The 14,970-nt window shown below is 40.5% G+C and overlaps 1 protein-coding gene across 1 annotated transcript in view; it reads right to left on the reverse strand.

Moving 5' to 3' along the window:
- Positions 1 to 302: 302 nt before the first annotated feature.
- Positions 303 to 14,970, reverse strand: part of cfap221 (cilia and flagella associated protein 221) — a 174,272-nt gene continuing 159,604 nt past the window's right edge. Inside the window, exons 23-25 of the mRNA XM_072262113.1 lie at positions 12,080 to 12,184; positions 4,815 to 4,871; positions 303 to 3,170 (exon numbers count right to left, since the gene is read on the reverse strand). Coding sequence (XP_072118214.1) covers positions 3,044 to 3,170; positions 4,815 to 4,871; positions 12,080 to 12,184 — 289 coding nt within the window. The 3' untranslated portion in view covers positions 303 to 3,043. The remainder of the gene's footprint in view (positions 3,171 to 4,814; positions 4,872 to 12,079; positions 12,185 to 14,970) is intronic.

Genomic DNA, 14,970 nt, shown 5'->3' on the forward strand with positions numbered 1-14,970 from the left:
CTGAAGCATTGAAGGTTGAGGGGAAACTTATCATGTTTTTAAAATTATGAGAAGTATAATAGGGCAGATAGTCAGGATCTTTCCTCCAGAGCAAAATTGTCAAACATAATATATTATACAATCATTACTCAACTATATGCTTCTGCATCAGGTGCTACCTCCTCCAGGTACCTCAAAGTACATCACAAACTCCTTCAAATCCACTGAGAGGGTAAACAAATCAGCATTAATTACTTTGAATCTGTTTAATCAAGAGCACACAGAAACCCAGCTAAGCAACAAAAGCAGATGACTAGCTCCCAAACTGTACATCACCTATCAAACACCTGCTAAGTACCTCTAACTCTCTTATGGAGGAGTCTGTAAATCTCACTTTAACCTTATCGGCCCCCTTCATATATTGAAAGGTTTTATACCCTAAGTGTAGATGACACTGCCATTAGGAATTTTCATTGTAAATTAAGACTATGTAATATTATCATTGTACCTATTTTTACTTTAAAAAATTCATTTGAAGAACAAACACCCCAAAGCACAGTATACATAAATTGTTTCATTCAGTTTCAGTGGCAGAGTACGGTGCTATGAGCATTTATCTCAACTTGATTAATCACAATGAAAAGAAAAATGGTAGATGATAGGGAATATGTGATGTAAACAGACATTGCCACCAAATGTCACCATAATCAATGATGTGAATGAGGTAATCTTTTGTTTAATATTTCATCAAAAAAAGCAAAATTATTCAGAAGCGTCTATTTTACACTAAGATGCGTGTGCTACAGATCTCTGTTAAATCAATGGATTGCATAGCGGGAGAGAGAGTTCAAAAGAAGCAAGGATATTTTAAGCAATAGAGTTCCCAGGGAGATATTGGGTTGTGCCTAATTAGGCACTTTGGCAAGATCCAATATAAAGAAGTTAGGTTTAAGCATTGTGTGCATGGGCCAGTGTTATAGTGGGGAGCTCAGACTTTGGCACATAGAGGCTTTGGTGAGGAGAGGCAGAAGCAGAAGTTAGATTCTTTTTCGTTTATTTTTTCTTTCTTTGTTACTGCATAGTTAGATCAGTGGGGATTCCAAGCAGGATAATGGAATGCTCCTCTTGCGGGATGTGGGAAGAACTCTATCTAGATGACTACACCTGCAAGAAGTGCATCCTCCTGCAGCTTTTTTCAGACCCTGTTAAGGAACTGGTGCTAGAACTCGATGTACTTCAGATCATTTCGAAGCTGAGGGATTGACTGACAGGATTATAGGGAAGGAGTTACACGCAGGGACTAGAACACATGTTACCAGGTAACCGTCGGGAGCGGGAAAAGGGATAGGCAGCCAGTGGAGAGTACTCCTGTGGCCGTACCACTCAACAACAGATGTATCACTTTCGATCTGAGTCAGGCTCTGTGGCTCAGAAGGAGAGGGGGCAGAAGAGGACAGCAAGTAGTGTTAGGGGATTCTATAGTTAGGAGATGCTGTGAAATAGACACCCAGATGGTATGTTGCCTCCCAGGTGCCAGGGTCAGGGACGTCTCAGATTGAGTTCACAGCCTTTGACAAGGTGTTGCCCATGAGGCTGCTTAACAAGACAAACTTTATGGCATTAGAAGAAAGATACCAACATGGATAATAGACTGTCTGATTGACAGGAGGCAAAAACTAGGAATAGAGTGAGCCTTTTCTGGTTGGCTGTCAGTGATTAATGGTGTTTCGAGGGGGTCCATTTTGGGAACGGTTCTCTTCATGTTACAGTACTGTATATGTCAATGATTTGAATGATGAAATGGATGGCTTTGTGGCCAATTTGCAGATGATACAAAGATAGGTGGAGGGGCAGGTAGTGTTGATGAAGCATTTAGACAGTTTGGAAGAATGGGCAAAGATGGAATATAGTGTCGGGAAATGTATGGTCATGTACTTTGGTAGAGGAAAAAATGCGTACACTCTTTTCTAAATGGGGAGAACATTCAAAATTCAGAGGTACGAAAGGACTTAGCAGTCCCCAAGCAGGATTCCTTTACTTACAGGTTAAGTCAATGGTAAGCAATGTCAACATTTCAAAAGGTCCAAAATATAAAAGCAAGGATATAATAATGAGGCTTAATAAGGTATGAGGGTTCAAGGAGTCTCATGAGAGTGATTCTGGGAATAAAAAGATTTTTGTGTGAGAAACATTTGATGGCTCTCTACCAGTAATCGCTAGAGTTTAGAAGAATGAGCGGGGATCTCATTGAAACCTATTGAACTTTGAAAAGCCTTGATAGAGTGGACATGGAAAGGATGTTTCCTATAGTGGAAACCAGAAGGAATGGCTTCAGAATAGAGGGACATCCATTTAAAACAAAGATAAAGAGGAATTTCTTGAACCAGAGGATATTGAAGCTGTGAAATTCGTGCCCACAGAAGGTGTGGGGGGCAAGCCATTTGGTATATTTAAACAGTGTTGATAGATTCTTAATTAGTAAGGGCATCAAAGGTTACAGGCAGGAGAATGGGGTTGAGAGGGAAAGTAAATCAACCATGATCGAATGGCAGAGCAGACTCATTGGGCTAAATGGCTCAATTCTGCTCCAATGTTTTATGGTCTTATTAATCATTAATATTTTGATCTAATTACTAGTCGCTGATATAAAGAGGCAAAATTTCAGATTAAGAAAAAAATCAGTTGATTAGTTTTTTTATATGCAAGGCTATTTCCCACTTTTTCAACATTCCAACAGTCCCCTGCCTTCACCATAAAAAGCCACACAGAAATAATTCCTTGAGTATGGATAACATATTACCTTTAACATGTGACTGTTATCACAATAACAAAGTATTTATTTAATTATAGTTTTGACCTTATTTACAACAATTTTACTCTACTATTTATTGCAATCTGGGCACATGGAATTCCTGATTCATTATAATGGCACAATGTCAATATTCCATAAATGTATAATTGTACTTTTAGCAAACTAGAAAAATAATTGTAAGTATGAAAATACTTGTGCACCAAGCAGTTCACATGTCATTTTGAAACTACGATGTAGTAATAAATGTCAATTTTAGTTTAGAAGCAACAACTTGTTGATACTTAAACGTCTGAGGTGCTCCAGTCGCATTTGAAAACCTGATCCCAAACGGTTGTTCTGAACTTGTAGGGCATTCTCCAAATGTTGTTCTCTTACTTCCCTGAAAATATGATCACTGATTAGCACTGCTGAGAACAGAGAGAGTGGAGTAGAATATATATACACAATATACACTGATTCTTTTAATAGCACGCACTAGACTGGAAAATTTATTGTTGGCCTTTTACTGTCACTACATTCTGAAGTACCCTGGTGTTCGACAAGCCACGGACAACATCCGTAAAATGGCAATTAATGCTAGGCATTAAACGTTGGTCTCGCCAGTCATGGCCATGTTCCAAGAATGAGGTATTTCCCGAAGGGGGTGCTGCTCCCAATTTCTCCAGGCAACTGTACTGCAACAATTCCAGCAAACTGTTGTTATTACTATAATTTTAAAAATCTATAGAATAAATCCTGAGTTCTTAGGTATTGCCTATTTAAATTAAGGAACTTACAGCATACTAATAGAATGAATTAAGAAAATAATGCATTCATACCATAAAAATGTTGAATGCTAAACCAATTATTTTGATTTATCTGAATGAAAGTTTCTCAATCTCAATAAGCTATCTCTCTTTTAAAATAAAATTTCTATATTTGTGGTTCATTTGTATCAAGTAATAGTTCTGGTTGACTACTTATATTGACAAACCTTTTGCAAAGGATGGCATGTTATGAATATAAGTATCTGATGTATACAGTATGTTGTAGATATTTGAGTTTCTCCAGTCATTAACACAAACCCATAAAAAATCAAATTAACTTCCCTGTGCTTTCTGCTGCTCTTCCCTTTGGATTAAGGTGGAACTGTTGGGTAGATTTTATCATAAAGCCTCACTTCCCATTTGCAATGAACTAAAATGTAATTCTACCTGACACTGCATTCTCAAAACATGCAAGTATAGAACTTAAAATCTAATTAGATAATAGCACAAAATTTGTGTTTCTCTAGTTTATCCTTATCACAGTCATTGAACAATATTTATAAATAGAAATCTTCTTTTGAATTGCATTAATATACAAAAAAATAATAAATCTTTGGTTTCTCCCTTATACTTGAAGACAATGAGGTTGGGAAATGCATGTGCTCTGCTTGTTCATATATCAACTACTTCAAATAAATTTCCAACTACAATATTATTTCCTAAAGAGTGCTTAGAATACTGCAAATTGACTTAATTCCTCATGCAATTGCTCCTGAAAAAGAACTCCTTAATTCATCATCTATTGATAAGCAACCAGCTGATTTTTGTGCTGTCCCATACTCAGCATTGACAGGTTTCTTCTTTAAACTACTTAACTACTTTTGCAACTGTTAGATACCAATTATATTCACTAAAAACAAAATGCATTTTCAATCCATTGCTTTTTACATGAATTGCAATAATGTTGTAAATAAATTTAGGATTTATTAATATCCTAAATCTGAGCCCTGTCTTGCCATGTTTTTTTTCTTTGATTCTTTTGATGTTAAAATTACAAGCTATTTTAATATCAATAATAAAAATGATTTACTGCTTCCAATTTCCTAAGCACAGAATATTAAATACCGTACCTACTGTTTTACGAGTGAAACAACCATTGATGCAGGAACTTAGTTTTCATTGCTGTCTCGGCTAGATGCTTTTAAACAGCTTAAGAAGTTGTTTGATATTTCAAAGAAGCAAAAATTTGTTCGTCTGTGTATGTGTGTAATATTTACCTTGGAGTGGGTTGAACAGGAGTTGATGTTTGTGAAGATTTAGCCTTTATAAGCTTACTGTAAATAAAGAGAAAACATTGTTGATTAATGCACCTTTCCATACTGTTTAAAGAATTTTAATTTCCTGCTCCCCTCTTCTAATGTGCTCCCAAAATAAGTAATAGAATTGTTTTAAAAACTGATTTAAAAATAAAAAATGAACAAGTAAAAACTAAAATAAACATTAGTTATATTACTATTGCAGATAGTTTGATTTTTATAAAATGTTAGGTCAAATTCCTGTCAGCCCTCTGATCAACAGAACCAAACTTGTGTGACTTATAGAGTCATAGAACACTACAGAACAGAAACAGGCCCTTCTACCCATCCAGTCTGAGTTAAACTATTATTCTGCCTAATCCCACTGACCTACATCCAGAGGACATCCCTCCATACGCCTTCCATCCATGTACCTATTCAAATTTCTTTTAAATGTTGAAATCAAACCTCCACTTATCACTTCTGGTAGCAGATCATTCCACTCTTACTGCACTCTCAGTGAAGAAGTTCCCCCTAATGTTCCCCTTAATCTGTTCACCTTTCACCTTTCAACCATAACCTCTCATCGTAGTCTCATGCAACCTCAGTGGAAAAAAGCCGACTTGCATTTACCCTATCATAACTTTGTATACACCTATAAAATCTCTCATCAATCTTCCATATTCCAGAGAATAAAATCCTATCCTATTCAACCATTCCATATAACCCAGGTCCTCAAGTCCTAACAATATCCTTGTAAAATTTCTACACATTCTTCGGATCTTATTTAGACCATAAGATCATTTATAGGACCAGATACAGGAACAGAACTGGGCCATTTAGCCCACTGAGTCTGCTTCACCATTTCATCATGGCTGATCCAACTTTCCTCTCAATTCCAATCTCCTTCCTTCTTCCCGTATCCCTTCATGCCCTGACCAACCAAGAATCTATCAACCTCTGCCTTAAATATACATAAAGACTTGGTTTCCACATCTGCCTGTGGCAAAGAATTCCACAGATTCACCACTCTCTGGCTGAAGAAATTCTTCCTCATCTCTGTTCTAAAAGGACACCCCTCTGTTCTGATACTGTGTCCTCTGGTCTTGGACTCTCCCACCAGAGGAAACATCCTCTCCACATCCACTCCACCATTTGATAGGTTTCAATGAGGTCACCCCTCATTCTTCTGAATTCCGGTGAATACAAGCCCATGCCATCCAACGCTCTTCATATGACAAGCCCTTCAATCCTGGAATCATTTTCGTGAACCTCCTTTAAACCTTCACCAGTTTTAGCATATGCTTTTTAAGATAATTGGCCCAAAGCTACTCTCAATATTCCATGTGAGGCCTCACCAGGGCTTTCTAAAGTCTCAAAATGACAAGAATTGCTTTTACATTCTAGTCCTCTTGAAATCAATGTTAACATCCCATTTGGCCTCCTCACCACAGGCTCAACCTGGAAATCCACTTTTAACCTTTAGGGTATTCTGCACAACGACTTCCAAGTCCCTTTGTGCCTCAGTTTTCGTATTTCCTCTCCATTTAGAAAATATTCAGCCTTTCATTTCTTATACCAAAGTGCATGATCATACACTTCCTGACACTGCACTCCAACTGCCATTTTTTTGCCCATTCTCCTAATCTGTCTAAGACCTTCTGAGTCTCTACTTCCTCAGAACTACCTGCCCTCCACCTACTTTCATATGGTCTGCAAACTTTGCAGCAAAGTCATCAATTCCATCATCTGAATCACTGACATATAATGAAAAAGAATCTGTCCCAACACAGACCTTTGTGGGACACCACTAGACACTGCAGCCAACCAGAAAAGACTCCCTTTGCTTCCTGCCAATCAGCCACTGCTTTATCCATGCTGGATCTTTGCTGTAATACCACAGGCTCATAGCTTGTTAAGCAGCCTCATGTATGGCACCTTGTCAAAGGCCTTCTGAAAATCAAAGTACACAACATCAACTTCTCCTTTGTCTATCCTGCTTGTTATTTCTTCAAAGAATTCCAACAGATTTGTCAGGCAAGGTTTCCCCTTGAGGAAACCATGCTGACTACAGCCTATTTTATCATGTGCCTACAAGTACCCTGAAATTTCATCCTTAATAATCGACTCCAACATCTTCTCAACCTCTGAGGTCAGACTAACTGGTCTATAGATTCCTTTCTTCTGCCTCTCTCCCTTCTTGGAATGTGAGTGACATTTACTATTTTCCAGTCTTCTGGAATCATTCCAGAATCTAGTGATTTTGAAAGATGATTACTAATGTCTCTATGATATCTTCAGCCACCTCTTACAGAACCCTGAGGTGTAAAGCATCTGATGCAGATGTCTTATCTAGAAACATAGAAAATAGGTGCAGAAGGCCATTCGGCCCTTCGAGCCTGCACCGCCATTCAGTGTAATCATGGTTGATCATCCAACTCAGAACCCTGTACCTGCCTTCTCTCCATACCCCCTGATCCCTTTAGCCACAAGGGCCATATCCAACTCGCTCTTAAATATAGCCAATGAACTGGCCTCAACTGTTTTCTGTGGCAGAGAATTCACAGATTCACCACTCTCTGTGTGAAGAAGTTTTCCCTCATCTCGGTCCTAAAAGGCTTCCCCTTTATCCTTAAACTGTGACCCCTCGTTCTGGACTTCCCCAACATCGGGAACAATCTTCCTGCATCTAGCCTGTTCAATCCCTTTAGAATTTGATACATTTCAATAAGATTCCCCCTCAATCTTCTAAATTCCAGTGAGTGTAAACCTAGTCGATCCAGTCTTTCTTCATATGAAAGTCCTGCCATCCCAGGAATCAATCTGGTGAACCTTCTTCGTACTCCCCCTATGGAAAGAATCTACCTTCAGACCAGATTCCCAGGAACCTTCTCTCTAGTAATGGTAACTATACACTTCGTGACCCCTGACACCTGGAACTTCCAACAGTTTACAGTTGAGACTGACACCAAATACTTATTCAGTTCATCTGCTATTTCATTGTCCCCCATTACTACCTTTCCAGCATCGTTCTCCAGCAGTCCAATATCTACTCTTGCCTCTTTTTTACACTTTATGTATCTGAAGAATCTTTTGGTATCCACTTCAATATTATTGGCTAACTTACTTTCATATTCCATCTTTACCTTCTTAATAACTTTTTAGTTGCTTTCTGTTTGTTTTTAAAAGTTTCCCAATCCTCTAAATGCCCATTAAGTTTTGCTCTATTATATGCACTCTCTTTGGCTTTTACTTCTCTTGTTAGCCATGGTTGTGTCATCTTTGCTTTAGAATATTTCTTCCTCTTTGGGATGTATATATCCTATGCCTTCCGAATTGCTTGCAGAAATTCCAGCCATTGCTACTTTGCTGTCATCGTTGCCAGTATTCTTTTCCAATCAATTCTGGCCAGCTGCTCTCTCAAGCCTCTGTAATTCCCTTTACTCCACTGTAATAATGATACATCTGACTTTAGCTTCTCCTTCTCAAGTTTCAGGGTGAATTCGATCATATTGTGATCACTTCCCCCTAAGCTCTCTAATCAATTCTGGTTCATTGCGCAACACCTAATCCAGGATAGCTGATCCCCTAGTGGGCTCAACCTCAAGCTGCTCTGAAAAGCCATCTTGTAGGCATTCTAGAAATTCCCCCTCTTGGAATCCAGCACTAACCTGATTTTCCCAATCTACCTGCATATTGAAGTCCTCCGTGACTATTGTAACATTGCCCTTTTGGCATGCATTTTCTATCTCTGGCTGTAATTTGTAGGCCACATCCTTACTACAATTTGGGGATCTGTATACAACTCCCTTCAGGGTCTCTTTACTTTGAACAACACACACAAAATGCAGGAGGAACTCAGCAGGCCAGGCAGCATCTAGGAAAAGAGCACAGTCAGCAATTCAGGCCAAAACACTACTCTTTTCCTAGATACTGCCTGGCCTGCTGAGTTCCTCCAGCATTTTGTGTGGTGCTTGGATTTGCAGCATCTGTAGATATTCTTTTATTTGATTGGATCTCTTTACCTTGAAGTTCCTTAGCTCTATCCACAATGATTCAACACCTTCTGACCCTATGTCACCTCTTTCATTTTTTAACAACAGAGCAACGCCACCCCCTCTGCCTTCCTGCCTGTCCTTTGAATACAATGTGTATTCTTGGACATTAAGCTCGCAGCTATAACCTTCATTCAACCATGATTTAGCGATGCCTACAGCATCATACCTGCCAATCTGCAACTCTGCTGCAAGTTAATTTACCTTATTGCAAATACTGCACGCATTCAAATACAACTCCTTCAATCTTGTATTCACCCTTTTTGATTTTGTCCGCCTTTTACGTTTCAACTCATCTTGTTGACTGCAATTTTGCCCTCACAATAGCCTCTCCTCACTACACATTCCCTCTGTTTGTAAACCAGCTACCTCATCTTCAGCAATATTATCCACCTTTCCTACAATACTTTTTGCATTGAAATATGTGCAGCTCAGGACATCAGTTGCACCATGCTCAGTTTTGATTCGTGACTTTGTCTAAGGTCTTACCAACATCTGCCTTCATAACCCCCCTGCTAACTGTTCTGGCACTCCGCTTCCCATCCCCCTGCAACTCTAGTTTAAACCTCACCGTACAGCATTAACAAACATTTTCGCTAGGATATTAGTCCCCCTCCAGTTCAGGTGCAAACCATCCCTTCTGTACAGATTCCACCTCCACTGGAAGAGAGTCCAAAAATCTTATGCCCTCCCCCCTACACCAACTCCTTAGCCACATAATAAACGTATAATTTTCCTAGTTTTGGCCTCACTAGCACGTGGCACAGGTAGGAATCCTAAAATCACAACCCTGGAGGTCCTGCCCTTTAACTTAGTTCCTGACTCTTTGAACTCTCTATGCAGAACCTCATCACTCTTTCTACCCATGTAAATGATACCTACATGGACCATGACTTCTGGTTGTTCACCTTCCCGCTTAAGAATGCTGAGGATTTGATCCAAGATGTCCCGGACCCTGGCACTTAGGAGGCAACATATTGTCCAGGGATCTCATTCTCATCCACAGGACTTCCTTTCTGTTCCCCTAACTAATGAATCCCCTATCACCACAGCATGCCTCTTCTCCCCTCTTCCCTTCTGAGTCACAGAAGCAGACTCAGTGCCAGAGAACTGACCACTATGTCCTTCCTCCAATAGGTCATGCCCCAATAGTATCCAAAGTGATATAGCAATTGTTGAGGGGGCTGGCCACAGGTGTACTCTATACTCCCTCCTTAACCCCCTTCCTCTTCCTGACTGTCACCCGGTCTCCTGTGACCATCTTGGGTGTCACTAACTCTCTATCACCCCTTCAGCCTCCAAATGATCCGGAATTCATCCAGTTCCAGCTCCAACTCCTTAACATGGATTGTTAGAGATGCAACCAGATGCACTTCTCGCAGCTGTAGTTATCAAGAACACTGAAGGTCTTCCTGCCTTCCCACATCTTGCAAGAGGAGCATTCAACTATCCTGCCTGACATCTTTACTGTCCTAGCTGAGCAAATAAAAAGATGGAAAGGAAAAAAACTTAACCTTCAGCTTTTCTTTCCTTTGCTTTCTCTGACTGAAGGCTCTCTTCGCGGAAGCCTTGAAGAACTAAAGCCTCAAGATCACCACTCTGACTCTGTCCACACAGACCATGGCTGCTGCGATGATAGCAACTGTGCTTGCCCCTGCCTCTTCTTTAATTTGCTCTTGCCAGTCAATCCCAAACGCTGATTGGTTGCTGGTCAAAGCTCTTTTTTTTTTTTGCTGTAGCAACCCACTGCTGATTTTTGTACTGGCAGTGGACTTGATTGAAGTCCCCTCCTCTCAAAACTTCCTATGTTTGAATTGGCTGCTAGTCAAAGCTCTCTTTCACTGTAGTGACTTACTGCTGCCTTTTGTACCGGGGTAGTGGACCTGATTGAAGTCCCCTCCTCTCAAAACTTTCATTGTCCAGATTGGCCACTGGTCAGAGCTCTTCTTTTTATATCTTTCCTGTAGGTACTGCAGGTGGCCAAAACTTCACATAACACTCCAAATTAGCCCTCAATAAGTCTTATACAACTTCAACATAACATCCCAACTCCTGTAGTCAATACGTGGAGTTGTGAGAGACAATGTGCCAAAAGCTTTCTTTACTACCCTATCTACATCAGCTATCATTTTCACGAAATTAGGGGACTGTATTCCCAGATCCCACTGTCTTACTGCACTATTTAGTGCTTTATCACTCACTGGGTAAGTTGTAACTTGATTTGTCGTCAAAATGCAACACCTCACACTTGTCTGCATAAATATCCATCTGCCATTTTTTTGCCCATTTTTCCAGCAGGTCCTGATCCCACTGTAGGCCTTGATAGCCTTCCTTGCTGAGCACTACACCCCCAATCTTGGTGTCATCCATAAATTTGTGGATTGAAGTGGCCGCATCATCATCCAGATCATTGATATAGGTGACAAATGACAACAGATCTAACAATGATCCCCGTGACACACCACTAATAGCATTATATTCCCCCCTAACCCCAATTAAATGCTTTCCCAAATTTTCTGCTCCTATCCCTCTCCTTTTATAGGCATCCGTTAGTCTCATGAGACCATGGATTTGCGCCTTGGAAGGTTTCCAGGGCGCAGGCCTGGGCAAGGTTGTGTGGAAGACCAGCAGTTGCCCATGCTGCAAGTCTCCCCTCTCCACGCCACCAATGTTGTCCAAGGGAAGGGCATAAGGACCCATACAGCTTGGCACCAGTGTCGTCACAGAGCAATGTGTGGTTAAGTGCCTTGCACAAGGACACACACACTGCCTCAGCCAAGGCTCGAACTAGCGACCTTCAAATCACTAGACGAATGCCTTAACCATTTGGCCACGTGCCAACTATCCCTCTCCAGCACTATGGCAAAGGAGATCACTACCTCCAAAATGCTCTCCCACTGAGAGATCTGACATCTGACCAGGTTCATTTCCCAATACCAGATCAAGTACAGCCTCTCCTCTAGATGGCTTATCTACGTATTGTGCCAGGAAATCTTCCTGAACACACCTAACAAACTCCACCCCATCTAAACCCCTTGCTCTAAGTAGATATCAGTTTTCCTTTCCATTAACATTATTAATGGGAGATAATTACAGAACGGTTCATTTACTAACCTGCCAAAACTGAATGCAATCACAGACATAGCATGTAGTTAAGAAAGATGCAAGAAGCCTATCTGGGTGTACACTTACTCATCTTCTTGTTCTGCTTCAAATTTAGGATTCTCTGATAATGCACTTTGAATCATTGTGAATTCAGCTTCCAACATTTCTGGTGTCAATACAACCTCTTCAGGACTATGATCCAAAAATCAACAATTATTACAGAAACCACACTCTTTTAATAAATGCAACACAGGTCTAATTTTATTTCATTTCAATTTTCATTGTTACTTTAACTATCAGGTTCACGATTAAGAACAATCACCTGAAGACTGAGGATTTTCACTGCTTTTGGTATTTCTCTTTTTTTGTAACTAATAAAAATCATTAACTCAGATAGATAGCCAAAGCAAGGCATTGTAAATGTCAGAGTTTTGAAATATCATGACTAGAGATGTTTATTTTCTGAGGTCAATTAACTTAATTACAGACTAGCAACTGCAATATGCCCTGTCAGAAGAAAAAGGTGGTGTTTCTCAAACTGCATTAAGGTTTATTGCAAAACTGTAGGAGAATGGGATTAAGAGAAAGAGGTGAAAAATCTGTATGTTTAGGGCATAGTGGATGTCAGAATCAGAATCAGGTTTATTATCACCAGCATGTGTCATGAAATTTGTTAACTTAGCAGCAGCAGTTCAAGGCAATACACAATATAGAAGAATAAATAAATTACAGTATATATCAAATAGACTAAAAATTGTGCAAAAACAGAATACGCATTAAAAAGGTGAGCTAGTGTCCAAGGGTTCAAAGCCCATTCAGGAATTGGATGGCAGAGGGGAAGAAGATGTGCCTGAATCGCTGAGTGTGTGCCTTCAGGGTTCTGTACCTCCTAACTGAGGGTAGCAATGAGAAAAGGGCATGCCCTGGGTACTAGTGGTCCTTAATAATGGACACTGCCTTTCTGAAACACTGCTCCTTGAAGATGTCCTGGGTACTTTCTAGGCTAGTACCCAAGATGGAGCAGACTAAATTTATGACCCTCTGCAGCTCCTTTCAGTCCTGTGCAGTAGCTCCCCATACCAGACAGTGATGCAGCCTGTCAGAATGCTCTCCATGGTACATCTATACCAGTTTTTGAGTGTGTTTGTTGACATACCAAGTCTCTTCAAACTCTAAATGAAGTATAGTCGCCGTCTTGCCTGCTTTATAGGTGCAACGATATGTTGGGACCAGGTTAGGTCCTCAGAGATCTTGACATCCAGGAACTTGAAACTGCTCACTCTCTCTACTTCTGATCCCTCTATGAGGATTGGTATGTGTTCCTTCGTCTTACCCTTCCTGAAGTCCACAGTCTCTTTCATCTTACTGACGTTGATTGCAAGGTTGTTGCTATGACACCACTCCACTAGTTGGTATACCTCACTCTTGTATGGCCTTGTCTCCATCTGAGATTCTACCAATAATAGTTGTATCATCAGCAAATTTATAGATGGTACTAGACCCACACAGTCATGGGTATAGAGAGAGTAGAGCAGTGGGCTAAGCACACACCCCTGAGGCACACCAACGTTGATCATCAGCACGGAGGAGCTATTATCACTAATCTGCACAGATTGTGGTTTTCTGGTTAGGAAGTCAAGAATCCAATTGCAGAGGGAGGTATAGAGGCCAAGGTTCTGTAACTTATCAATCAGGATTGTGGGAATGACAGTGTTAAATAAGACCATAAGAGATAGGAGTGGAAGTAGACCATTTGCCCATCGAGTCTGCTCCGTCATTCAATCATGGGCTAATCCAGTTCTTCCAGTGATCCCCACTCCCCTGCTTTCACCCCATAACCTTTGATACCCTGGCTAATCAAGAACCTATCTATCTCTGTCTTAAATGCACCAAATGACTTGGCCTCCACAGCCGCTCGTGGCAACAAATTCCACAGATTTACCACACTCTGACTAAAGTAATTTCTCCGCATATCTGTTCTAAATGGATGTTCTTCAATCCTGAAGTCGTGCCCTCTTGTCCTGGACTCCCCTATCATGGGAAATAACCTCAATGTTTCTATCAGATCTCCCCCTTGATTCTCCTGAACTCTAGGGAATACAGCCTAAGAGCTGCTAGCCGTTTCTTATACAGTAACCCTTTCATTCCTGGAATTATTCTCTGAACCCTCTCCAATGTCAATATATTCTTTCTAAAATAAGGAGCCCAAAACTGCACACAATACTCCAAGTGTGGTCTCACAAGTGCCTTATAGAGCCTCAACATCACATCCCTGCTCTTTTATGCTCTACCTCTAGAAATGAATGCCAACATTGCATTTGCCTTCTTCACAACCGACTCAACCTGGAGGTTAACCTTTAGGGTATCCTGAACAAGGACTCCCAAGTCCCTTTGCATCTCTGCATTTTGAATTCTTTCCTCATCTAAATAATAGACTGCCCATTTATTTCTTCCACCGAAGTGCATGAACATACACTTTCCAACATTGTATTTCGTTTGCCACTTCTTTGCCCATTCCCCTAAACTATCTAAGTCTCTCTACAGGCTCTCTGTTTCCTCAACACTACCTGTTCCTCCACCTTTCTTTGTATCATCAGCAAATTTAGCCACAAATCCATTAATCCCATTGTCCAAATCATTGACATACATCGTAAAAAGCAGCAGTCCCAACAACCACCCCTGTGGAACTCCACTGGTAACTGGCAACCAGCCAGAATAGGATTCCTTATTCCCACTCTCTGTTTTCTGCTGACCAGCTAATGCTCCACCCATGCTAGTAACTCCCCTGTAATTCCATGGGCTCTTATTTTGCTAAACTGCCTCATGTGCAGCACTTTGTCAAAGGCTTTCTGAAAATCCAAGTACACCACATCTACTACATCTCCTTTGTCTACCCTGCTTGTGATTAGTCAGGCAGAATTTCCCTTTCAGGAAACCATGCTGGCTTTGGCCTATCTTATCGTGCACCTCCAGGTATT

This window comes from Mobula birostris, chromosome 6 (assembly GCF_030028105.1).
Source record: "Mobula birostris isolate sMobBir1 chromosome 6, sMobBir1.hap1, whole genome shotgun sequence".
Taxonomy (NCBI): Eukaryota; Metazoa; Chordata; class Chondrichthyes; order Myliobatiformes; family Myliobatidae; genus Mobula; species Mobula birostris.